The sequence below is a fragment of the Mus musculus genome, chromosome 3 (assembly GCF_000001635.26).
Source record: "Mus musculus strain C57BL/6J chromosome 3, GRCm38.p6 C57BL/6J".
Classification (NCBI taxonomy): Eukaryota; Metazoa; Chordata; class Mammalia; order Rodentia; family Muridae; genus Mus; species Mus musculus.
In genome coordinates this window covers 158086179-158113399 of record NC_000069.6, presented here as the reverse complement: position 1 = coordinate 158113399, position 27221 = coordinate 158086179, and the positions used below count along the sequence as shown (strand labels likewise).

General features: G+C 40.7%; 1 protein-coding gene across 18 annotated transcripts in view; it reads left to right on the top strand.

Moving 5' to 3' along the window:
* The window catches only part of Lrrc7 (leucine rich repeat containing 7), a 494798-nt gene that overhangs the window by 448584 nt on the left and 18993 nt on the right, over positions 1 to 27221 (top strand). For 15 of the 18 annotated variants that reach the window (NM_001370782.1, NM_001370781.1, NM_001291452.2 and 12 more), the window contains one exon: positions 8898 to 8972. In NM_001370782.1, the coding sequence (NP_001357711.1) occupies positions 8898 to 8972 (75 nt within the window). The remainder of the gene's footprint in view (positions 1 to 8897; positions 8973 to 27221) is intronic. The other 3 variants (NM_001291453.2, XM_017319582.2, XM_006501507.4) reach the window with 1 other exon arrangement.

Sequence of the window (27221 nt, the reverse complement as noted above, 5' to 3'; positions counted from 1 at the left end):
TTGTGTTGGGGTGCCCAGGACTAGGTGGGGTGGGAGTGCTGCGTTCTGATGATGGTGAGTGGTCTTGATTTCTGTTAGTAGGATTCTTACGTTTGCCTTTCGCCATCTGGTAATCTCTGAAGCTAGCTGTTTTAGTTGTCACTGTTAAGAGCTTGTTCTTCAGGTGACTCTGTTAGCCTCTATGAGCAGACCTGGAGGGTAGCACTCTCCTTAGTTTCAGTGGGCAGAGTATTCTCTGCAGGCAAGCTCTCTTCTTGCAAGGCAGGTACCCAGATATCTGGTGTTCGAACCAGACTCCTGGCAGAAGTTGTGTTCCACTCACTAGAGGTCTTAGGATCACGTGTGGAATCCTGTGTGGGCCCTTGCGGGTGTCAGGCGACTCAGCTGGCAAGGTAGCCGGGGCTCGAGTGGAGTGGAAGGGGTTTGTGCCCCAGATCAAGCCCGGGTAGCCTGCTTCCCTATGTACCGCAGTCTCAAGTTCCACGCGATTGGATTGGGGTAGGCGCTGTGATCCACTCACCAGAGGTCTTAGGGTCCCGTGGGGAGTCCCGTGTGGGTCCTTGCGGGTGTTGGGCAAGACTCTGCTGTCAAGGTAGCCCGGGGCTCGAGTCTCGAATCGAGCGGAAGGGACTTGTGCCCCAGATCAGGCCCGGGTAGCCTGCTTCCCTATGTACCGCAGTCTCAAGTTCCACGCGATTGGATTGGGGCAGGCACTGTGATCCCCTCACCAGAGGTCTTAGGGTCCCGTGGGGAGTCCCGTGTGGACCCTTGCGGGTGTTGGGCAAGACTCTGCTGGCAAGGTAGCCCGGGGCTCGAGTCTCGAGTCGAGCGGAAGGGCAGAAATAAATATTTTTAGAGGCATTACCTTTTACCACTTTCCAATTTTTTTTCCTGAAATGATTGATATCAATTCAACATAAAGTTCTAGAAATATATGCAAAAGATAACAAGTATTGTTATTTTTATTTCGAATATATTATATATATATTGTGCATATATAATTTTAAGATAAGTCAAAAGTTAAACAAAGCAAAAATAAATACAAAGTAACAAATTATACTTATACATACAGTCATCTTCACAATGTAATGCATATGAATGTACATACTTTTCATGACTAATATAAGGAAGTGTGTCCTTTACTTGGAGTTTCAATTAAACCCATCATCACAGGCTAGAGTCTTGTCAATGTCCTTTTACCACTGATGACATTAATATACAATTCCTTTTGGTGCTGAACTAAATAGTGAAGTGGGTAAAGAGATTCATATTTAATTTTTAATTTGCTTCTTTGCTTATGAATATTCTCTAATTGACTGAGGATGGCTAATTAGGTCTGTTTTCTAAATTTGGTATATTGATTACCTTTCTTGCTGCTAAAATACCCTAGCCAAACAACTTTAGGAATTAATGGCTTATTTTGACTTAAAATTCCAGGAGGGTCCATCATGGCAGGGCAGGTAGTGCAAAGGGAAGCCAGCGGGTCACATTGCATGTAGGTGAACAGAGTAAACAGTAAGGACAGTCTGTAAGATCTCAAGGATGCCCATCCCAATCACCTTCCCCAGCATGGCTCCAGCTCCTAAACTTTGGGTACTAAAGATTCACAACCTTCCCAAACAGGACCACTAGCCATGGACTAAAGTTAAAATACATGAACCTCTGGGAGACATTTCTCACTCAAACTATCACACTGGGCAATGGTCCCCTTGTGGTGTGAAAGATAAACAAATCTGTATAACTAGAGCCAGGCGTGGTGGCACACGCCTTTAATCCCAGCAATCAGGAGGCAGAGGCAGGGGGATTTCTGAGTGGTCTACAGAGTGAGTTCCAGGACAGCCAGGGCTACACAGAGAAACCCTGTCTCGAAAAACCAAAAAAAAAAAAAAAATGTATAACTTATACTGAGCCAGCTAGTTGGGCTCAGTATCTCTGAATCATAACTTAATGTATTCAGTGGAACCCATGGACCCAAGAACCACTTTTTCTGGAGCTTCTGTCGGTTCTGTTGGGTGTGCAGTATGCCCATGCCAGGGCCTGACATGATTGACAGTCCTTCAAACAAATTCTAATTCCTAGAGAGTTTTTTTTTCTTTGACTTAGACCTTTTAGAAAAAAACTGCACATGTAGTAAGTGAAAATATTATCACTATAATTTTTCTTATAATACAGGGTCTGGAGCTGGTAGAGCACTTGCCTAGCATGCATGCCCTTCTGCCTATCTCCAACACAGCCTAAATCTGATGTGGTGATGCATACCTGGAATCTCAACCCTTGAGAAGTAGAGGTAGGAGGGTCAGAAGCTCAAGGTCAAAGTCAAAACTGCATAGTAGGTTTGAGTACAGCTGTGGATATAGCAGACCCTGCCTCAGAAACATTCAAACAAAACAGAAATATAAAGATTAAAAGTGGAAAGGAGAATATTATATTGTACAGATCTGTTTGAGAGCCTCTTCACCCAGGAGCACCAGGGATTCTTAGTTGCAGTGTACATTGGATTATTGTTCACAGATATTTTGATTTCTTGATTTCAGCATCACTTCTAAGAAATATCTCTAGACTGATCTCAGGACATAACAATGCTTAAGCAATTAAATAAAAAAATATTAAACCTACAAGAATTATGGCTAGATTTTTATATAGCTTATGAGAAACATTTTCTCACCACCAAAAATTTAACCTAAGTGAAAAATAAGTTTAACTAAATTCATCGCTCATGATTTTGAAATGATGAGTAGTATCCAAAAATAGCAGAGTGACAGGGCTTGGGGGAGCCTGCAGGAGTGATAGGTGAAGCCTACATGCCACCACTATTTTAGGAAGAGCTTAGAGAAGAATCCACTATCACCTCTCATTACCTCCTGGTTTTAATAGTTTCTGGAGCCATTAGAAGCTTAGACAGAATCAGTAACCCGTGCAAAGCTAAGAAGCCCAAATTTCCACCATTGCCAGCTGTGCATGACTCAAAAAATAATGCAAGTAGAATTTTCCCACTGCCCACATCTCCCTAGAAAGCCAGAAATCTGGACCAGACAGTAAGGAGATGACCATTGACTTCAAGAAAATACCAAAGGAAACTGTTTTCAGCTCAAAAATTTCACCAAGAAATAGACAGCATTGAAAATATCCCTTTGGGGCTGGTGAGATGGCTTAGTGGGTAAGAGCACTCGACTGCTCTTCCGAAGGTTCAGAGTTCAAATCCCAGCAACCACATGGTGGCTCACACCATCTGTAACAAGATCCGATGCCCTCTTCTGGAGTGTCTGAAGACAGCTACAGTGTACTTACATATAATAAATAAATAAATCTAAAAAAAAAAAGAAAATATCCCTTTGTTCCTCACAGTTAATCGTCTGTGAAATTTCAATGTGATTCCTGGAACAATTGCTAAAATTAAAGACATAATCAATCATACAATAGCCAAAACTAAGCACAGCTTTAGCTCTTACATTCCAATTTCCCAAAGGACAACAGGTTAAAGAATATTCTAGTAGTCGGTCTGTTGTTTCTGAAAGCAGCCTCAGAGGAAAATGGAATTAATTGCTTAAGGGTGCTTTTAAATCAGAAAACCTTTATTTTTGATTATTTTTGCACCGAAAATGTTTTAGAATGACATAGGAGTCTAGAACTCTGAAAACCAAGCCATATATCTCTTCCTCTAGAACAAACAATAGTCAACTGGAGAATTCTAATTTGGATCTGTCTCACATATTTTCTAGGTCTCCAAAGGAATTATCCCTTCTAATAAATTTTATAATAGTTGCTTCTTTCATTGCTGTGACACTGTGTCTGATAAAAATCACCTTCCAGAAGGATTGAGTCTTGCTCAGTTTGAGGGTTCTCTCTGGTGTGGTGAGGGGGCATGGCAGTGGGAGAGTGAGGTTTATGGCCACATTGCATCTTCAGTCAGGAAACAAGGGGAAATGACCATTGGCACTTAGCTAGCTTCCTTCCTTTTTTATTCAGTCTGGAACTGTTCTTTGCATATGGAATGGTGCAACCCACATTTAGAGTCTTCTTTCCTCAGTTTAACCTCTGGAAACATCCTCACAGACAGACCCAGGGGTGTGTCTCCTAGATTATTCTCAATCCAGTCAGCTGTACACCAAAGATTAATGATCACAGCCTTTTATTATTATTACATATGTTTGTGGTGTGTGTGTGTGTGTGTGTGTGTGTGTGTGTGTGTGTGTGTGTGTGTGCACATGTCAGAGAACAATTTTCAAGAGTTGGTTCTCTCCTTCCACCATGTGAGTCTCACTGGCCACCAACATGAGGTTTTATGGATTTTAAGCTTCACTGTTTGAGGAATGAGGTTCGGGCATAGCATGGAAATACTATATTCAATTTCTGGTGATTTCCTCCTTTCTCTAATGTTTTTCCTCACTCCCTCCTTCTTGGCTTCCTCTATTCTTAGTTTCTAATGTCCATGGAACAAATTTCTTTTCTTGCCTTGATTCTTCTGTTACTAAGGAAGCAGATTCTTCAAAGCCTAAGTCCTGACACATAGCAATTAAACTTTAGGAGAGTTCATCATTATAGGTCGCTAATGTTTTTATTATTGGTATATCACCCCAGCCCTTACAGAGACTATACTGTAGAGTGACCCAACTTTGCCTCTAGAAGCCTCAACATAAGCAAATCATGTCCCTGCTTTCTGAAAGAAATCAGTGCTTGATTACACTCTCTGGAGAGAAGACAGTATCCCCTGCAACACTATCTCACATCAAGCTCTGTTTGCTATTTTAATGAGTCATTTTCCCTCTGGAAAACTTCTTTGAACTTTCGTACTTACAGGAATACATGAAGCGCTGTATTCTAAAGCATGTGATGTGCTATGAATTGTAACAGATATAATTTTACTTGAGATATGGCCTTCCTAGAAACCATTTTCCAAGCTGTGACTAGAAATAACACTTTGGAGAATTTTTTAAAAATATATTTTATGCACTGTGGTCGCAGGTCCCTTAAGAGTAGTTCTATTTTTGTGTCTACGTTGACAATAGCTGAGACTGTCACAGTCACTCACCTTCATCATTAAAAAAAAAAAAAACACATAAAGTTCTGATCTCCTCTAAAGTTGGAATGTGAAGTGCTGGCCTTGCAGGCTTAACTTGCTGAGTCCTTGGTCTGTATTCAGAGATGCTGAGGGTAGAAAACCAGAAGAGGTCAGATCTCAACACTAAGAAATCTCAACTCACAATTTTGCGAAAGGACTTGTCAAAAGCAAAGGCTTTCATGAGCCTGTTCATTGTGAATGCCTCTTGAAGAGTCATAGAACTTACAAATAGACAAATTTTAATACAAGGCAGAAATATAGGGGGTGGAAAGGTGAATTAGTGATTAACACCACATACTGCTTTTAACAAGTTCATTTCCTAACATCCAACTCAGGTAGCTCATAGTCACTTTGTAACTCTAGCTCCAGGAAGATCTGATGCTCCTGACCTCTGAGAGCACTTACAGTCACACACACTTCCCACATGCAGATACACACACACACACACACACACACACACACACACACACACACACACACTTAAAACTATGTAGCAACAGAACATGTCACATGGAGCAGCCAGCTAGCCCTATCTGGATTAGCAATGTTAAAAATCTATAGTGGTCTCTGATGCATGGTTCTGTGAGATCTAAGTCAATGTCACATACACCCCAATGTTAGTATCTACAGAGACCAAGGATTCAGTCTTTGGAAATAAAACTTTATAGCAGCCAAGATGTTGCTCTGATATGAGACAGCATCTAGGAGAGCTACCAAGTAAAACCATTTGTTTGAGTCACTAAAGAACCACAGAAGTAACCATGAAGTAAGAGACATTTGACAAACGTAGTCAGAGATGCCATAAACTAGATCAGATTCTGTCAGCCATATGGAAAGCTGATAATGCTGTGTTGTAACAATCATGGGAAGAGCTCCCAGAAGTCATTAATAACTGCTGGAAAGCTCCCCAGATGGAACCCAGGTTGTGTATGGCCAGTGGCCAATGATTAGAGCCACTTTCACCATGAGCCACCACAAGGAGTCCACAGCTGAGGCAGGAAGAACTTCCCAGAACTCTTTTCCAATGTGGAGAAGCTAATAATCCCATTGCCTGTCAGATTCAAATTAAAATGACAAATGCTGGCCTTTAATATACTCACAGAGAGGAATAACTGCTAGCCAGTGAATCTAGAAACACTCTAATTGTGGGATTTTCTGGATATAAGATGTTCAGATGTAGCTCAACCTTAGGACCTTCAAAATTCATAACATTGGTTATTGATCATCTATGGGATTATCTACTGTCCAGATATTCTATATGCATCTGCCCACCTAAGACAGCTTTCTTTTATTTGCCATTTTATATACATTTTACTAATGAAGAAACATTATATAAATAAAAGTATACTTGCCAGTTTATAAATGTTACACAAGGAAGACTAACTCCAGAAATGTGTTGGCTATGGCTGCAGTGTACCAGATAGAAAATATGATTCCCCAAATGTGCCCACATCCTAATTTCCAGAACCCATGATTATAGCACATTACATAGTAAACAGGAATATGTGAAGGCTAAGAACCTTGAGATTACTCTAGATTATCCAGAAGGGTTCTTGGAGGTGGGAAAACTCCTCTGGCTCTGGTGAAAGGGAGAAGTGGTCACAGAGATGGTCCATGCTATCTTTGAGACAAACAAGAAGGTCATCATCCAAGAATCTGCACATCTCTAGAAGCTGATCTAGAAAGGATGGAAAAGTGAGTCCTCCACAGGAGGACCACACAGCTCTGCCAGAGCCTTTGCTTTGGCACCATGACAGCAGGGTCTGGACTCCAACACCATGAGATGATAAGCATGGTGGTGTTTTAAGTCACTAAATCTATGGTGATGTGTTATCGCTGCAGTAAAAGGTCAAATACAGAGTGTTCGATGTGAGAGAGATGTGCAAAGGAGAGAATACCTTTTGGGGTGAGATGGCTTGGCTGTAACTTTAGATAGTTGGATATTAGTGTACTTTCTGATGTATTGTTTGATAGCTTGCAACACATTTCACATTGTGTCACATGTCAGGATCTGAGCATGCCTAGATCCTCCAATCAACCAGGTGGCTTCCTGTTGTCCCAGAAATTTAAAAGAAACTTTTTTTTTTACCAGAAAGAATGTTATTCATCTACATTTTTAATACCAAAAAAATTTGATGATTCTCTACCAAATTCTGTCTCCAATGTCAAAATATTCTTTCAAGTCTCAGAATGAAGTGAACTATTGAAAGATGTTGTGATAATTTTCATCTCTAATCAATCCCTGTCTTAGAGACTCAGATTGGCTTGGACTTAGGTGAAATTTTTTTCCAAAGAAGTATCTTTACATTACATATAAAATGGAACATCTTGGCCCTATACCCTGAGGCAGTCTTTGGGGAACAATACACAAATAACAAGGCCGGGATCACAGGGCACCCTCACTGCTCTCTGGCTTCACTAGTGTGGCTGTATGCTGAGAAAGAACAGAGAGATGAGGGAGTTACAGAAATAGAAGCATCTTAGCTTGTGAAATTTATTGACTGGAAAAAAAAAAAACAAACTTTAGAAAAAAAGGAAATAATGACTTTAGAAAGCTCAGGCCACCATAAAAGTCAGCTTTAGGGCGGGTCCACAGTAATCAAATCCTGTAACCACGATGCTACTACTGAAATTAAGCATGCCACAGATGTCACCTTCATGTTGTCTAAGCAGCCAGGCTCTGCACTGAGGTCTCTGGTATTGTGGATATGTGGATATGACTGTGTAATTTAGCCTCCTATGGTTTGGATTTATGCAAACCTCATTAAACTGTCTCTGCATGGTGAGATGGTGAGCTGAAGAGGGGTGATCAGGATCAGCTGAGTGGCAGTCACTGGCAGATGGGGTGACGTAAGGGCTGAAACTTCACCTCAGCAGCCAGAGATCCAGTGGCTTGTTTGGCACAGTACTGTCATGATGCCTGTCACAGCACAGGAGGGAAGAAGGAAGCTTCCAAAGGGAGCTAAGAGTCATCAGCAGCAGTCCCCTGGGTGGATGTACACACAATCTGCCAGGCCAAGGAGGGAATGACTGACTGCAGGGTCTGTGTCTGTCATCACAATGCAGATGCCCCCAGTGATTAATGAAACCAGCGCTGCATCTCACCCAACTGTCTTGATTCTCAAACAACTCATTTCTCTTTCCCGTCCAAATTTTCCACTTTGGAACTAAGTTTGGCAATGCTGTTTTTATTGTTGAGTTGTTGCTTGTTTGATTGATTGTTTGAGTTGGTTTGGTTAGTCTTTTATTAGATTCTTCATCGATTGCTCACTGTTGAGACAAGGTCTCATACTGTATCCCAGGCTGGCCCAGAACTCACTATGTAGCTCTACTTGCCTCAAATTCACATCAATTCAGACAGGCAGCAGATCTCTGAGTTCAAGGCCAACCTTGTCTACAGAGTGAGTTCCAGGACAGCCAAGGCTACACAGAGAAACCCCAACTCAAAAAACAAAACAAAACAATTTTTTTTTTAAAGTTCACATCAATCCTCCCACCTCGGCCTCCTGAGTCTAAGATTACAGCCTGTACCAGTAATTGTGTCAAATTCAGAATTTATACAAAAAGACATTTCTATTGATGGCTGTGAGTTTGATATATAAACTGCAATTGTACTTAATGAAGACAAGGTAATCTTTATATCACATGTGGTTTTTATTAGACTTGACTCTGTGGAACAGTGTTCTACTTTAAATACTATAATCCTTGTAGAGCTTACTTGTATAAACTGTGACTTTTAAAAACTGCTTTTCACTGTTTTCTATATGAATGTAAATGTATTTAAGTGCACCTACTTGTTGGTGATAAGCTCCTAACCTCTGTCACTTCTGACTTATAGGGTATCTTTGTTACTAGGGTTCAGCCTGATGGACCAGCATCCAACCTACTACAGCCCGGGGATAAAATCCTTCAGGTGAGATGAACAGAAGCTGACATTTCGATGTCAGGTCGAAACAGGCACACATGGTGCTTTAGGGTTAAAGAACTTGAACTGAACACTGACAATCGGTTCTTCCTGTGTCATTACTTGCCACTGATTGTTAAAACCCCAGATGCCAAAAAATACATCCTGATTGCAGCCATGGCCATGATGTTTTGTAAAGCTCCTCCATTTTACTTCAACAACGACAGTTCCTGAAATAAAGGCATTTGGTTCCCGGATTCTCCCCTTCCCCATCCCCACAGCTGGCTCTGCATACAGGCCCCAGGCTACCAAACTCCCCCATGCCCACCTCCTACCTACCAGGAATCAGAGACAGCTCAACAACAAGCATATACTATGGACTCCCCTTAAGTTACCTCCTATAGAAACAGTCTCTTCTTCTAAAATGTGTAAGAAAGGTCCCTCACTCTACCATGTGAGCCTGTTCTCTCCTCAAAGCCCTGCTATGTTGCTGTCTATGGCCTTAATAGCTCTTCTAGCAAATTTCATACCTACAAAAAAGGTCTGCCTCAGTGTCTGCCTTTCACTGAGCACAATCCCAGTACATGGTGGCACCTTGCACATTCTTGCTGGATTGAAGGGGATCATGTGATAACACAAGAATCTGTACACGTGTGGACACATGAACTGTAAGGTCATAAACTAAAAGTAAGCACAGTTGCCTTGGTAGGCACCTGGGTGACTTTACCTGAGAAAGAAGACTGAGTCATGTCATGAGTCAGCTTGTTTCATTTGAAGGCTGTAACACGTGGTTGTGTCTGCCTGCTCTCCTGTGCAGAATACAAGTTAAGCTTTTTAAATGTCAGGTGGAGAAAGAATTTTCTCAAACTTAAAACTGTACATATAATCAGAAAAGAGCCACAGTATTAAACAGTTAAACATGCACTTGCCTTAACCTTATCCATTTAACTTCTTTTTCCTTCTCCCCAAATTTAACTCCCATGGAAGAGGTGTTTAATTATTTCCTGCACTACATGAAAGGCCTTAAGGGGTGCCCGTATACTCAAGGTTAAATGATTTAGCATAAGTTACCCATTATATAAATGATGGAATTACCTAAAATTGCTAGCACTTGCCTCAGGTACCCTGAGATGACATGGCATTTGGGGGAAAAAAAAAGTTGACATTAGCTCTTTAGTAACAGTCAGAAAGATGCAGAGACTTTCTTCACTCAGCCATGAGAGGCCTTCTGTCTTCTATCTACAGAACACTCAAAGAAAGTCTTAGAAAAAGAAATTCCAAGATAACCCAATACTGAAAGAACGAACAAGGTTGCTGTAGTAATTTATTCTCACAAGAGTTTTAAACTAACTAGTAAGATCATTGTCAGCTGCTCAAGTTTCTAAAGTGATAGATGCCTGAAAAGACCACGGACTGATTTGAGCTGTAGCAATGTTGACATAGCACTGTCTGGGATGAGACATCTCCACAGGCAGATTATTAAGCAGAAGGTCTTTGAGTCAGGACAAGGAAACAAAACAGGCATAAATAGTTGAGATTTTTCTTGGCCACTTCATTAGGAAGAATCTGTTTTTTAAAGGTCTAACTAGTATGTCAACTTTAAGCAGTTTGTATCATATTGATAGAGCTCATATTGGGTAAACATAATTTATATTAATAACAAAGTTCCTGCCAGATCAGAAAATTAATTGCATAAATTTTTGAATTGTAAAAGACAGCCAAGAATACTAATAGTACAACTTTCTTCTTTTTTTTTTTTTTTTTTTTTGGGTTTTTTTTTTTTTTTTTTTTTTTTTTTGGTTTTTCAAGACAGGGTTTCTCTGTACAGTCCTGGCTATCCTGAAACCCACTCTGTAGACCAGGCTGGCCTCGAACTCAGAAATCCACCTGCCTCTGCCTCCCAAGTGCTGGAATTAAAGGCATGCACCACCATGCTCAGCTTTGGCTTTGTGGGGTTTGTTTTGTTTTGTTTTGTTTTGTTTTTTGAGTACAACTTTCTGACACTTGGTTTACAAGCTCTTTCTTCTTCCCTCTCTCCCTCCCTCCCTCCCTCATACCCTCCCTCTTTCCTCCCTCCCTCCCTCCCTTAACTCAGTCTCTCACTTACTCTCTTGCTCCCCTACCCTCACTGAATTCCAAAAGAATCTCAGAATTTGAGAAAATTGTAGCTAGGTAGACTCCCATTTGCAGCTTCAAACAAGCGGTAGATTCTGTTCCACCCATGCCAGAGTTAGAAAAGAGGTCAGTGCCCGGCTGGGGAGGCGGCCTAAGCCACAGCAGCAGCGGTCGCCATCTTGGTCCGGGACCCGACGAACTTAGGAAATTAGTCTGAACAGGTGAGAGGGTGCGCCAGAGAACCTGACAGCTTCTGGAACAGGCGGAAGCACAGAGGCACTGAGGCAGCACCCTTTGTGGGCCGGGGACAGCCAGCCACCGTCTGGACCGGAGGACAGGTGCCCGCCCGGCTGGGGAGGCGGCCTAAGCCACAGCAGCAGCGGTCGCCATCTTGGTCCGGGACCCGCCGAACTTAGGAAATTAGTCTGAACAGGTGAGAGGGTGCTCCAGAGAACCTCACAGCCTCTGGAACAGGCAGAAGTACAGAGGGGCTGAGGCAGCACCCTGTGTGGGCCGGGGACAGCCGGCCACCTTCCGGACGGGAGGACAGGTGCCCGCCCGGCTGGGGAGGCGACCTAAGCCACAGCAGCAGCGGTCGCCATCTTGGTCCGGGACCCGCCGAACTTAGGAAATTAGTCTGAACAGGTGAGAGGGTGCGCCAGAGAACCTGACAGCTTCTGGAACAGGCGGAAGCACAGAGGCGCTGAGGAAGCACCCTTTGTGGGCCGGGGACAGCCAGCCACCGTCCGGACCGGAGGACAGGTGCCCGCCCGGCTGGGGAGGCGGCCTAAGCCACAGCAGCAGCGGTCGCCATCTTGGTCTGAGACCCGCCGAACTTAGGAAATTAGTCTGAACAGGTGAGAGGGTGCGCCAGAGAACCTGACAGCTTCTGGAACAGGCAGAAGCACAGAGGCGCTGAGGCAGCACCCTGTGTGGGCCGGGGACAGCCGGCCACCTTCCGGACTGGAAGACAGGTGCCCACCCGGCTGGGGAGGCGGCCTAAGCCACAGCAGCAGCGGTCGCCATCTTGGTCCCGGGACTCCAAGGAACTTAGGAATTTAGTCTGCTTAGGTGAGAGTCTGTACCACCTGGGAACTGCCAAAGCAACACAGTATCTGAGAAAGGTCCTGTTTTGGGCCTTCTTCTTCGGCCAGGAGGAGGTCCAAATACAAGATATCTGCGCACCTTCCCTGTAAGAGAGCTTGCCAGCAGAGAGTGCTCTGAGCACTGAAACTCAGAGGAGAGAATCTGTCTCCCAGGTCTGCTGATAGACGGTAACAGAATCACCAGAAGAACAATCTCTAAACAGAGTCAACTATAACTACTAACTCCAGAGATTACCAGATGGCGAAAGGTAAACGGAGGAATCTTACTAACAGGAACCAAGACCACTCACCATCACCAGAACCCAGCACACCCACTTCGCCCAGTCCAGGGAACCCCAACACACCTGAGAACCTAGACCTAGATTTAAAAGCATATCTCATGATGATGGTAGAGGACATCAAGAAGGACTTTAATAAATCACTTAAAGAAATACAGGAGAACACTGCTAAAGAGTTACAAGTCCTTAAAGAAAAACAGGAAAACACAATCAAACAGGTAGAAGTCCTTACAGAAAAAGAGGAAAAAACATACAAACAGGTGATGGAAATGAACAAAACCATACTAGACCTAAAAAGGGAAGTAGACACAATAAAGAAAACTCAAAGCGAGGCAACACTAGAGATAGAAACCCTAGGAAAGAAATCTGGAACCATAGATTTGAGCATCAGCAACAGAATACAAGAGATGGAAGAGAGAATCTCAGGTGCAGAAGATTCCATAGAGAACATCGGCACAACAATCAAAGAAAATGGAAAATGCAAAAAGATCCTAACTCAAAATATCCAGGAAATCCAGGACACAATAAGAAGACCAAACGTACGGATAATAGGAGTGGATGAGAATGAAGATTTTCAACTCAAAGGTCCAGCAAACATCTTCAACAAAATTATTGAAGAAAACTTCCCAAATCTAAAGAATGAGATGCATATGAACATACAAGAAGCCTACAGAACTCCAAATAGACTGGACCAGAAAAGAAATTCCTCCCGACACATAATAATCAGAACATCAAATGCACTAAATAAAGATAGAATACTAAAAGCAGTAAGGGAAAAAGGTCAAGTAACATATAAAGGCAAGCCTATCAGAATTACACCAGATTTTTCACCAGAGACTATGAAAGCCAGAAGAGCCTGGACAGATGTTATACAGACACTAAGAGAACACAAACTGCAGCCCAGGCTACTATACCCAGCCAAACTCTCAATTATCATAGAGGGAGAAACCAAAGTATTCCACGACAAAACCAAATTCACGCATTATCTCTCCACGAATCCAGCCCTTCAAAGGATAATAACAGAAAAAAACCAATACAAGAACGGAACAACGCCCTAGAAAAAACAAGAAGGTAATCCCTCAACAAACCTAAAAGAAGACAGCCACAAGAACAGAATGCCACCTTTAACAACTAAAATAACAGGAAGCAACAATTACTTTTCCTTAATATCTCTTAACATCAATGGTCTCAACTCGCCAATAAAAAGACATAGACTAACAAACTGGCTACACAAACAAGACCCAACATTTTGCTGCTTACAGGAAACTCATCTCAGAGAAAAAGATAGACACTACCTCAGAATGAAAGGCTGGAAAACAATTTTCCAAGCAAATGGTATGAAGAAACAAGCAGGAGTAGCCATCCTAATATCTGATAAGATTGACTTCCAACCCAAAGTCATCAAAAAAGACAAGGAGGGACACTTCATTCTCATCAAAGGTAAAATCCTCCAAGAGGAACTCTCAATTCTGAATATCTATGCTCCAAATACAAGAGCAGCCACATTCACTAAAGAAACTTTAGTAAAGCTCAAAGCACACATTGCACCTCACACAATAATAGTGGGAGACTTCAACACACCACTTTCACCAATGGACAGATCATGGAAACAGAAACTAAACAGGGACACACTGAAACTAACAGAAGTGATGAAACAAATGGATCTGACAGATATCTACAGAACATTTTATCCTAAAACAAAAGGATATACCTTCTTCTCAGCACCTCATGGTACCTTCTCCAAAATTGACCACATAATAGGTCACAAATCAGGCCTCAACAGATTCAAAAATATTGAAATTGTCCCATGTATCCTATCAGATCACCATGCACTAAGGCTGATCTTCAATAACAAAATAAATAACAGAAAGCCAACATTCACATGGAAACTGAACAACACTCTTCTCAATGATACCTTGGTCAAGGAAGGAATAAAGAAAGAAATTAAAGACTTTTTAGAGTTTAATGAAAATGAAGCCACAACGTACCCAAACCTTTGGGACACAATGAAAGCATTTCTAAGAGGGAAACTCATAGCTATGAGTGCCTTCAAGAAAAAACGGGAGAGAGCACATACTAGCAGCTTGACAACACATCTAAAAGCTCTAGAAAAAAAGGAAGCAAATTCACCCAAGAGGAGTAGACGGCAGGAAATAATCAAACTCAGGGGTGAAATCAACCAAGTGGAAACAAGAAGAATTATTCAAAGAATTAACCAAACAAGGAGTTGGTTCTTTGAGAAAATCAACAAGATAGATAAACCCTTAGCTAGACTCACTAAAGGGCACAGGGACAAAATCCTAATTAACAAAATCAGAAATGAAAAGGGAGACATAACAACAGATCCTGAAGAAATCCAAAACACCATCAGATCCTTCTACAAAAGGCTATACTCAACAAAACTGGAAAACCTGGACGAAATGGACAAATTTCTGGACAGATACCAGGTACCAAAGTTGAATCAGGATCAAGTTGACCTTCTAAACAGTCCCATATCCCCTAAAGAAATAGAAGCAGTTATTAATAGTCTCCCAGCCAAAAAAAGCCCAGGACCAGACGGGTTTAGTGCAGAGTTCTATCAGACCTTCAAAGAAGATCTAACTCCAGTTCTGCACAAACTTTTTCACAAGATAGAAGTAGAAGGTATTCTACCCAACTCATTTTATGAAGCCACTATTACTCTGATACCTAAACCACAGAAAGATCCAACAAAGATAGAGAACTTCAGACCAATTTCTCTTATGAACATCGATGCAAAAATTCTTAATAAAATTCTCGCTAACCGAATCCAAGAACACATTAAAGCAATCATCCATACTGACCAAGTAGGTTTTATTCCAGGGATGCAGGGATGGTTTAATATACGAAAATCCATCAATGTAATCCATTATATAAACAAACTCAAAGACAAAAACCACATGATCATCTCGTTAGATGCAGAAAAAGCATTTGACAAGATCCAACACCCATTCATGATAAAAGTTCTGGAAAGATCAGGAATTCAAGGCCAATACCTAAACATGATAAAAGCAATCTACAGCAAACCAGAAGCCAACATCAAAGTAAATGGAGAGAAGCTGGAAGCAATCCCACTAAAATCAGGGACTAGACAAGGCTGCCCACTTTCTCCCTACCTTTTCAACATAGTACTTGAAGTATTAGCCAGAGCAATTCGACAACAAAAGGAGATCAAGGGGATACAAATTGGAAAAGAGGAAGTCAAAATATCACTTTTTGCAGATGATATGATAGTATATATAAGTGACCCTAAAAATTCCAACAGAGAACTCCTAAACCTGATAAACAGCTTCGGTGAAGTAGCTGGATATAAAATTAACTCAAACAAGTCAATGGCCTTTCTCTACACAAAGAATAAACAGGCTGAGAAAGAAATTAGGGAAACAACACCCTTCTCAATAGCCACAAATAATATAAAATATCTCGGCGTGACTCTAACGAAGGAAGTGAAAGATCTGTATGATAAAAACTTCAAGTCCCTGAAGAAAGAAATTAAAGAAGATCTCAGAAGATGGAAAGATCTCCCATGCTCATGGATTGGCAGGACCAACATTGTAAAAATGGCTATCTTGCCAAAAGCAATCTACAGATTCAATGCAATCCCCATTAAAATTCCAACTCAATTCTTCAACGAATTAGAAGGAGCAATTTGCAAATTCATCTGGAATAACAAAAAACCGAGGATAGCAAAAACTCTTCTCAAGGATAAAAGAACCTCTGGTGGAATCACCATGCCTGACCTAAAGCTTTACTACAGAGCAATTGTGATAAAAACTGCATGGTACTGGTATAGAGACAGACAAGTGGACCAATGGAATAGAATTGAAGACCCAGAAATGAACCCACACACCTATGGTCACTTGATCTTCGACAAGGGAGCCAAAACCATCCAGTGGAAGAAAGACAGCATTTTCAACAATTGGTGCTGGCACAACTGGTTGTTATCATGTAGAAGAATGCGAATCGATCCATACTTATCTCCTTGTACTAAGGTCAAATCTAAGTGGATCAAGGAACTTCACATAAAACCAGAGACACTGAAACTTATAGAGGAGAAAGTGGGGAAAAGCCTTGAAGATATGGGCACAGGGGAAAAATTCCTGAACAGAACAGCAATGGCTTGTGCTGTAAGATCGAGAATTGACAAATGGGACCTAATGAAACTCCAAAGTTTCTGCAAGGCAAAAGACACTGTCTATAAGACAAAAAGACCACCAACAGACTGGGAAAGGATCTTTACCTATCCTAAATCAGATAGGGGACTAATATCCAACACATATAAAGAACTCAAGAAGGTGGACCTCAGAAAATCAAATAACCCCCTTAAAAAATGGGGCTCAGAACTGAACAAAGAATTCTCACCTGAGGAATACCGAATGGCAGAGAAGCACCTGAAAAAATGTTCAACATCCTTAATCATCAGGGAAATGCAAATCAAAACAACCCTGAGATTCCACCTCACACCAGTGAGAATGGCTAAGATCAAAAATTCAGGTGACAGCAGATGCTGGCGAGGATGTGGAGAAAGAGGAACACTCCTCCATTGTTGGTGGGATTGCAGGCTTGTACAACCACTCTGGAAATCAGTCTGGCGGTTCCTCAGAAAATTGGACATAGTACTACCGGAGGATCCAGCAATACCTCTCCTGGGCATATATCCAGAAGAAGCCCCAACTGGTAAGAAGGACACATGCTCCACTATGTTCATAGCAGCCTTATTTGTAATAGCCAGAAACTGGAAAGAACCCAGATGCCCCTCAACAGAGGAATGGATACAGAAAATGTGGTACATCTACACAATGGAGTACTACTCAGCTATTAAAAAGAATGAATTTATGAAATTCCTAGCCAAATGGATGGACCTGGAGAGCATCATCCTGAGTGAGGTAACACAATCACAAAGGAACTCACACAATATGTACTCACTGATAAGTGGATACTAGCCCAAAACCTAGGATACCCACGATATAAGATACAATTTCCTAAACACATGAAACTCAAGAAAAATGAAGACTGAAGTGTGGACACTATGCCCCTCCTTAGAAGTGGGAACAAAACACCCATGGAAGGAGTTACAGAAACAAAGTATGGAGCTGAGATGAAAGGATGGACCATGTAGAGACTGCCATATCCAGGGATCCACCCCATAATCAGCTTCCAAATGCTGACACCATTGCATACACTAGCAAGATTTTACTGAAAGGACCCAGATGTAGCTGTCTCTTGTGAGACTATGCCGGGGCCTAGCAAACACAGAAGTGGATGCTCACAGTCAGCTAATGGATGGATCACAGGGCTCCCAATGGAGGAGCTAGAGAAAGTACCCAAGGAGCTAAAGGGATCTTCAACCCTATAGGTGGAACAACATTATGAACTAACCAGTACCCCTGAGCTCTTGACTCTAGCTGCATATGTATCAAAAGATGGCCTAGTCGGCCATCACTGGAAAGAGAGGCCCATTGGACACGCAGACTTTGTGTGCCCCGGTACAGGGGAACGCCAGGGCCAAAGGGGGGGAGTGGGTGGGTAGGGGAGTGGGGGTGGGTGGGTAAGGGGGACTTTTGGTATAGCATTGGAAATGTAAATGAGCTAAATACCTAATAAAAAATGGAAAAAAAAAAAAAAAAAAAAAAAAAAAGAAAAGAGGTCAGTCTTCAGTTCATATTCAAAAAAGAAAGCACTACCTCTTCAGGTGGAAAATAAGACGCTCATGTCTCCTAATAAGATAAGCAGGTGTTCTTTCCTTTAAAATTCTGGCAAGGGTGCATGTGGGGCAGGAGGGTGTGCCATTGGAATCCTGAGATTACACAGTGGCTGCCAAAGATACAAAATAAGATCCTAGAATAAGAGGTGGAAAAGAATTATAAGTCAGTGAGTAAAAAAACAAGAACATGGTTCAAATGGTCCACTGTCAGGAAAAGAAGCAAAATAAATAGACCTTAATAAAAATACATTAGTGTAGTTTCCGTTTTTCTCATAGTAATTAAAATCAAAAGTGGTCTATTACATTCCCTAGGGAAAAAAATTAGACTAATTCTTTGGTAGCTTTGTGTCATAAGTGAGAAAGTAAGCTAGGTTCTTGATTTGTTTTTAACACATTTGAATCCTTAAGAATGCTGGGAATTGGCTTGGTTATCAATCACAAGATCAGTATTGTACTTTGTCACTTGGACAAATATACTTTCAAAGCTTAATGACAATAAAAATCCTGAGAAATCTAAGTAAAAGGAAGATTTGACAGCACAGAACAAAAGAGATACAAAAAAGCAAAGAGATGCCACTCCCCACCTCCCAAGCCAGAATGTATCAGGTCTGCTCTTTCTCTCCTTTTCTGTGACTTTATTTTTATGTGTGTGCATGAGTGTGTAATCATGTGTATATTTACATGGGTAATGTGTATGTATTCTATGTATATGTATATATGTATGTGGGTAACATGCATGTAACCTATATGCATGTGTGTAACATTTATGTGTGTAATGTGTGTGTGTGTGTAACATGTGTGTGCAACCCATATGTATATGTATAGCATATGTATGTGTGTATACATGGTGACCATGAAAAATCTACCAAAGAGCAACATCAAGCATCTTTATATACCACGCTCACCCTAGCTTTTGAGATGAAATCTCTCAGTGAACCTGAGCTCACCAGCTAGCTGGACTGTATGGCCAGTGAGCCCCAGAAGTCTCTGTGTCTTCAACCTTCTTCACCAGAACTGATGCCTCAGACTCACGCTAGCCCAGCTTCTACACGGTTGCCTGGGATCCAGATACATTGCCCATGCTGGTGCTGCAGACATTTTAACAACAGAGCCACCTGCCAGCTCTGTATGACTCACCCAACACTTCCTTCTACACCTGTGAAACGGTGAAGGGCTGGTGAGCATAAAAACATGTTTGCCTGATTTTTCTGTACTTTACCATTTGTTTTCCCTGCATAGATATATGGCAAAGGACAGATGTATGCAAACAACTCAGTCCTATTCTGCTTTAAAACAGCACAGAAGGAAAGCTATAATCAAAGGGCTGGCACTTTGCAGCCTTACCTAGAATAATTTACGAAAAAAAGGAAAGCTAAAGAACTGAAATTACACAAACCATTAAAAAGACACACACATTAGATGGAACCCCGCGAATCTGCTGATCATTAACCATCCAAATGGCAGGCAGTTTTGTTATTTTAATATCTACTGTTCTTTCTTCTTTCTAATATTCTTTCCACTTGAAAAGAATCCAACCAAATCCATTGCATGCACTGCAATTCCAAATGTACCTGAGCACAGAGCTATCCATTCACTGAAGTTTCTTTGTTGAAAAGATGAATAATTTGGAGGAAATTATACTCACTGGTGAGCAATAGATTTCACAGCCTAAAGCCTGCGTGCTTATGCTCTGCTCTGCTCTGCCCCCCACCCCCACCCCACCCCACCCCATTTACAGCCCTATCTTGGGCAGGAAAAGTTAAAGTACCTAACTTTAAAAGAATTCACCAATAGTAACTATATTTTACCAGTTACCAGGCCTGACATTTTTTTCAACATGTGACGTATCAATGTGTTGTCCTATTGAAGATAAGATAATTGCCATTTCTTACAACTTATAATCATTCTGATGGGCTTGGAATTAGTAGTATGTACTCCTGTTCCAAGGCTGTAGTTCTTTTCTCTCTCCTTCCTTTCTTCCTTCCTTTCATCCTTCCTTCCCTCCTTCCTACTCCTATACCTTCTATACCTTTTCTTCCTCCTCCTCTTCATCCTCCTCTTCTACTTTTTTTTTTTTTTTTTTGGACAGGTTTTCATTATGTAGCCCTTGGTTAACCTGGAACTCTCTATGTAAACCAGGCAAGCCTCAATCTCCTGGTCCAAGATTATATTTCTAAAATATCAAAATAAAATAGTTAAAGTGACAATAATATAAACCATGTATTTCTCTCCCTTTTGCTAAAATTTTGGTTTATTTTTTACTTTATATATGTTTTACCTACATGTATGTATGTGTACCATGTGCGTGCCTGGTGCCTGTGGAGGTAGGAAGAGGGCATCAGATCCCCTGGAACTGGAGTTACAGATGGTCTTGAGCCACTGAGTGGGAACTGAACCCAGGTCCTCTACATGAATAACAAATGCTCTTAACCACCAAGACATCTCTTTAGCCCTTGTACTAATCATTAAAACAGTGGTTGCGTTTGTACAAAAGTTTAAACAATAGCTGTCAGGCACTGTATCTACAGTGAACAACTGGGCTGTTTGCAGGTATAATTAGATGCTGTTAAAGTTTGGTCTGCACCAGGCCTGTTACCTATCTATCCTGTTCTTTAATCACTCTGCCCTATATCCCCACTAATGTCATATGAATGGTGGATATTAGATGCTTCCCAGCTATTGCTGTAACAAAACACCTGAGGGATGAAGGATTTGCTTTGTTTGCATAGCAGAGGTTCCTGTCCAAGGTTCCTTAGGTCTATTGATTCTGGCACATTCTTCGACAAAGCCTCGTGGTAGGGAGCACATAGTGGAACAATGTGACTCAATAAATGTCTAACAGGAAGCTGAGAGATGAGAAGAAGGAGTCAGGGATGAGATGTCAAAAGCATACACACCTCTGATAGTGACCTGCTTCTTCCAGCCAGCCCCCACCTTTTAGACTCCACTATTTCCCCAAAATGCCACCACACTATTACACTGTCCAGAAAACAGCCACTGATTAGGTCCAAGGCCTCAGGACCTCATCCCTTGTTATCAATTGTCAACCAAATTTCCACCATTTGGGGGATGCTTCATGCCCTAGTGTAACAGTAATATTAAATGATAGTGAAGCCACATGTCATCAGAGTTCATCCCAGCTTCACACAGGGAAGAGGAGTGGGCAGGCACAGAAGGAATATAGGAAGAAGAACACCTGAGAGAAAGACACAGAAGCAGGGTAGGAGCTTAACCAGAGTGGTATGGGGGCAACTAAGGGAGAACTGAGGAGACTCCAGGAAGAAAGAGACCCTTAAGGCACTGTACCATTCCGTATGGACTTGAAGGGCTCAAACATCGAGACAAGCTGAACCAGGTGGGACATAGTAGCATGAAGCTTCAGAGCTCAATGTGGCAGAGTAACCATGGATTCTGCAGCTGTCTGGCAGAATGTCTGTGGGTGGCTAGATCTGGCTATACAGATCCATGGTACTGACAGCCAGTAAAGAGGCAGATTGTCCTTGTCAGAATTAGATTCTGTGGCTCTTTAATGACCCATGAGTGTGATTAGCTAACAGAATCATCTTACGTAAAGATTGTTTATTCAGAAGCCTCCAGCTTGTATAAATTAAAGAAACAAAACAAAACAGATTCTGAGAACTCATAGCTAACACAGCAAAGCCTCCACACTGAGTCCCATGTCAATGAGAACTTGCTTCATACTGGGAGTCTCTCACCTAACCTTCTAGAACACCCAGAGGAAAGCCTCTAGGCCCAAGCACATTGCCAAGAGCAAATAGTCACAGCTTACCTGTGCAGGGAGAAAGTGCAAGTTTTCTTTTAAAAAGCAGAAGAAGCAGTATTCAAGAGGCTCAGCATGTAGCAGTCAGACAGTATAAGCCAGTAGCTTACTGGTTGTTCTTTTAAAATATCTTTAGTAAATGAGTTCTTTGATCAAGTAAGTTGCAAAGCCACCTTAAGCCCTTCCTGTTTCAGAATTTTGTACAAAGCTTCTTAAGAGCCTGAGAGTTTTACAAAGCGTCCCAGTGGGTAGTTTCTGTCCACTTCTATGTAACATACTTTGGCAATTGCTTCTTTTAGAAGAGACCTACCTATACCAAAAGTTCATCATTGTTTCCCGACTCAGCAGGTTCACAATCGTTAGCCTGAGTCATGAACAAGGGGGTGGAGGCATCTTCTGAATCTTCAAAAATTTCTCCCTCCTCCACCCAAACTACAAAAGTCAGAAAATGAGAAATAACTTTAAGTTCAAATGAAGTTCTGTGCCCTAAAAGAACTAAAGTCTAGGCACCGTGAATAACTTATGTATAGTTTAATCCTAGTTGATGACTGAAAAACCACAAACATCAGAGACCCTAAAGGGGATCCCATCTTTCCTGAAAGAAGCAACATCTTTCATTATTGTGTATACTCACAGAATGCTTTGAAAAACAAAATTTTCTTTAAAGACAGTTTAATTAGAAAGCACCTAAGCTGTTTTCAAACACATATAGTTTTATATGGCAGAGTTTAACTGAATAAGGCTATGTGTTTACAAAACCAGTCAGTCTCAGCAGGTTCTTTCTGCCTCTGCTCCCTAGTTTGGCTACTGTGAAAATAATGTTAATTAAGCATCTACCTGGTGTCATTTAAATCACACAGTGCTGGAAGTACCTGCTGTTGGCATACCTTACATAACCTGCTTGAGCACTTTCTGTTGAGCAGGGCTGATTGATTATTTCCTTATTTGGAATATGGACTCATTATATATAAAAAAAATTGAGCCAAACAGTATAAAAAATATTATGATAGGAAATATACCTATGTTTCTGCTTTTTTACAAACTAGTGATACCCTGAATACACAGCAGAGAGTGTTGAAAGATAAGAGAGTTAATATCAAGCATTTGATACTGAGTCTAGGGATGGAGCTCAGAGGTACTGTTCTTGCCCAGCCTGCTTAAGGCTTTGTGATAGATCCCATCACCATAAATTAATAGTAATAATAATAATAATGCAATGGACACCAGTCTGTCACTATTTGTTTTTGGGAATGGAACCTATGACCTCACAGGCTAGACTAGCACTCCCACACTTCGCTCCACTCCCAGATCTAACTCAGACATTAGCAATGAAACAAAAACCAGCCCAGCCACAAAGAATCTCCTTAAAATCGTCAATTTTCAAATGACATGGCAAATATAAAATAGAACACATCATCTTGAGAAGCTGCCTGATAATTCAAACGTTCATTTGTTAGAGATTAGGCATGCATGACAGGAAGGAGAACTCTCTAAAGGCAGAGCAGGTTAACAACAGTCTTCAGACCTGTGTGTTGCTTAAGTCAGAAGAGGAATTCTTTTTCTCTTTTATTCTGTGAAATTTCAATCCCAGTAAAAGCCACTATGATGTTAGGTTCTCTAACAAAGGACAGTTTCAGAAATGAAGGTCTATAGTTGAGATTTGTGATAGAAAATTACTTAGTGATTTGTCAGCGACAGTGCAGTATTGATTATATAGTGTATTCAGTTGGAGTCAGCATGGGATTGATTATATGGTGAATTCGGTCAGAGTCAACGTGGTATTGATTATATAGTGCATTCAGTACTAAATGTAGCACATTTAATGAGAATACTCTTATCCAATGAAGATTCTAAAACTGGGCTGAACAAAGAGCATTCTTGTAATCCCAACATAAAGTGGAGAGAAACAGGGAGTTGAATTGAGTTCAAGGCCAGCCTGGCCTAGCCACACTCTGTCTCAAAACAGAAAGGAAAGATGGAAAGAAAGAAGGAAAAGAAAAGGATAAAGTAATCGAAAAGACAAAACAAAAAAGCAAGGCAATTCTGGAATGGGAATTAATTCTAGAAAGTTAATTCCTGGAGCACAATAATTATCTGTGATGGACTGTTTGTTTTCCAGCATGCCTGGCTATCACAGCTGGGTCCATAAAGGATTGCCTTCTCAGCTGGAGCTTGCTAGCTGACTGTGCTTTTTAATCTTTATCTCCAGAGTTATAAGCATTCGAATTTGCAAGATATTGTTATACAAACATATGTGCCCTGGCCCTTTAAGTGTTTTCCCCTCTTGATGTGTTTAACCAAAAGCACATGTCAAATTTCTAACCTGATTTCCCTTTTAGTGGTTAAAAGAATCTACTGTCCTTACCCTGTGGGGCTTTCCTTCTTCAGTACCAGTAGTAAGGTTTGGAGTTTTGAGTAAGAATGCAACAGAATTCCTTTACTCTGAGAAGTTCCTATAGATAGTCATCTGTAACTTGCACATTTAACAAAGGTTTTTATCAGAAGGAAGTCAAAAACAAGCCTCAGAGAAAAAGAAAAGAGAATGAAAAGTCATGTGTGTTTTACAGTGGAGTAATGAACTATATCTTCAACTTGTAATTGAACTGCAGATATTACTTTTATGAACTCCTGGTATTTCCATGTCTAAATCATGACAAGAGGAAAGAAAGCATTTTACAGCACAGGAGATGTTCACATCAGATTTAAATTAGCCAGGGTGACTTTTGGAAGCAGTATAAAGATTACACTGGAAAGGTCTTCCATACTTTCAAATCAGCTCCTGCTAGAAGCCCATTAATTATATATTCTCAAAGTGTACCATTTTCTGAATATCTCTTCCATGATTGTTTCCCTATTAACTTTACTAGAACTTAATAAGCATCTCATTTGTTTCTCGTTTCTCATTAACTTGCAATTTCCTCAAAACTGCACACACTTTATGTGAACCTGATGTTTATTTAAAACACACACACATGTGACCAAATGTGACATTTCAAAAGTTTCCTGATTGAGCACTGGTCCATATTATTGCCTGCACTTGTGTTGTGTACATATTTAAATGTCATATGGTAATGCTTTCTATGTATTTATCTTTCAAAACAACATTGAATTTGTGTTCTGCAGTTGGCACCACCATTAAAACAGCTTTCCTCTCCTCGGCCTCTCTGACACACACATTCAAAGCAACCACAACCTTGCTAATTGAACTCTAGGGTTTTCCTCGCCTTTATTTAATCATAAAAATTACAAATTCAATGACTCTTTGAGTGACTGTCTGAACTATCCAAGGTGAAAGCAGGTATTCGATGCTTGTGGTCACAGAAATAGTGTAAGTTATTTTGGGCTCTTCTGTCCTAAGGATGAGAAGACAGTTCTCTGGGACAGCATTCTTTTACTTCTGACAGCACTCAACCAGTTTCTCCATTCTCCTCTGACACTGCCTCGCATGGAAACAGGCATTTCAGTATGTTCTACACCAAGGAAATGCTCAGGGCCAGTAAAATGGCTTAACAGGTAAAGGTGCTTGCTGCCATGCCTGATGACCAGAGTCCGATCCCAGGACTCACGTGATGGGAAGAGAAAACTGACTGCCACAAGCTTTCCTCTTACTTTGACACATTTGCCACAGCACATATGCATCCGTGTGGATACACATACACACCAATATATATATATATATATATATATATATATATATATATATATATATACACACATATATATATATAAATAAAAATGTAATAAACATTTAGAATGAAAAAATGTAAATGAATAGCTCAATTATTATTTTAAAAATAATTCTTAAGGTTGGGAATAATCGCATACACCCATGTACTGGGCACTAGCGCAGGGATTATTAAACCTTGACATTGAGATCTTCCATTATTAATGAAACATGAGTTCAAAACTACCCTGGCTGTATAGCTAGACACTGTCTCAAAGAAGCAATGTAAATAGATAAAATAACATTTAATAAACCTGAAAGAAGAGCTATACCTCACAACATCCAGAAAAACTGTGCCAAAGTCAAACTGTGCCAAAGTACAATGATAACTACTGTGGGTAAATTCCTGTTTGCGAGGGATAATCTCCAGTGATTTATTTATGTCTCAGTCTAACTTTCCCTCTATCCATCTGCCCACCTACCAATCTCTATCTATTGTCCATTGGTCTATCTTGTCTCTATCTACCTCTTCAGGACTACCTAGTGCTTCCGTAGCTGAAGCCCTCCCCTCTAGCTTCTGTTTACTTCCGTGAGCTTTCCCAGCTCCATTATCTTAGGTATAAGTTTTACGGTCTCCAAATCTAGAAGTCCTTCAACCTGACACTTTGAAATATAAAAATGTTGGACAATACTCAGAAAGTTATGGGTTCTCTGCAATTCTAGGTTAAGGCTACAGATAGAGTATGGGCGCTGGCAAAGGGATTATTAAACTTTGACATTGATCTTCCATTATTAAACTGTCACTTTACAACTAACACTTACCTTTTGGGAAAATTGAAAGCAGTAAGTACATCATTTTCTTGAGGGTTTGCTATTTTCCCAATGACCAAACTAAATTGAGAATAAGAAAAAGTTCTTCATGCTGTGTTCTATTCCCTGGAACCTCATTGGGTTTTGAAGTTGTTGTTTGTTTGTTTTGTTATTTTGTTATTTTGTTTTGTTTTTTGTTACAACTTAAAGCAAGAAGGTGTTGTTGTTGTTGTTGTTGTTTTAAATCAAAAAGTTGAACTTAGCATACCCCCAATTCTACTCAGCTACTGTCTCCTGCCACTGAAATAACTCATGCCAACCAGTCAGCGTTTTCATTAGTTGAATGCTATTTAAAAAAAAAAAAAGTACACACAACTGGATAATTCAAAGCAAATTTGTTGCTCTAGGAACACAGATTCTCTTTCCGTTCCCCAGGCTATTCCCTATTGATAGACATGCCATGATTTTAAATTCAGCATTTTTTGAACCTTCTTTGCTACGTTACTATCCTATTTTAACTAACTAGGGATAAAATTATATATGCAATAATTTTTATCTAAGTTATAAAAATGTGTTGTATTGTTGAGGTACAAATATTTTTTTGAAATTTGGAAGAGATGACGACAGTGAAAGACATTTTAACTCTTAATTGAATGGTTAATTCAAATATAAAAAGCATAAAAAAGAGTAAGTGTTCCCAGATTACGTTTGCATGTACTGAAAATGGGAGAAGTCGAGCTAGAGAGCTGACTCAATGGTCAGAGTTGGTTGTGCAAGCACAC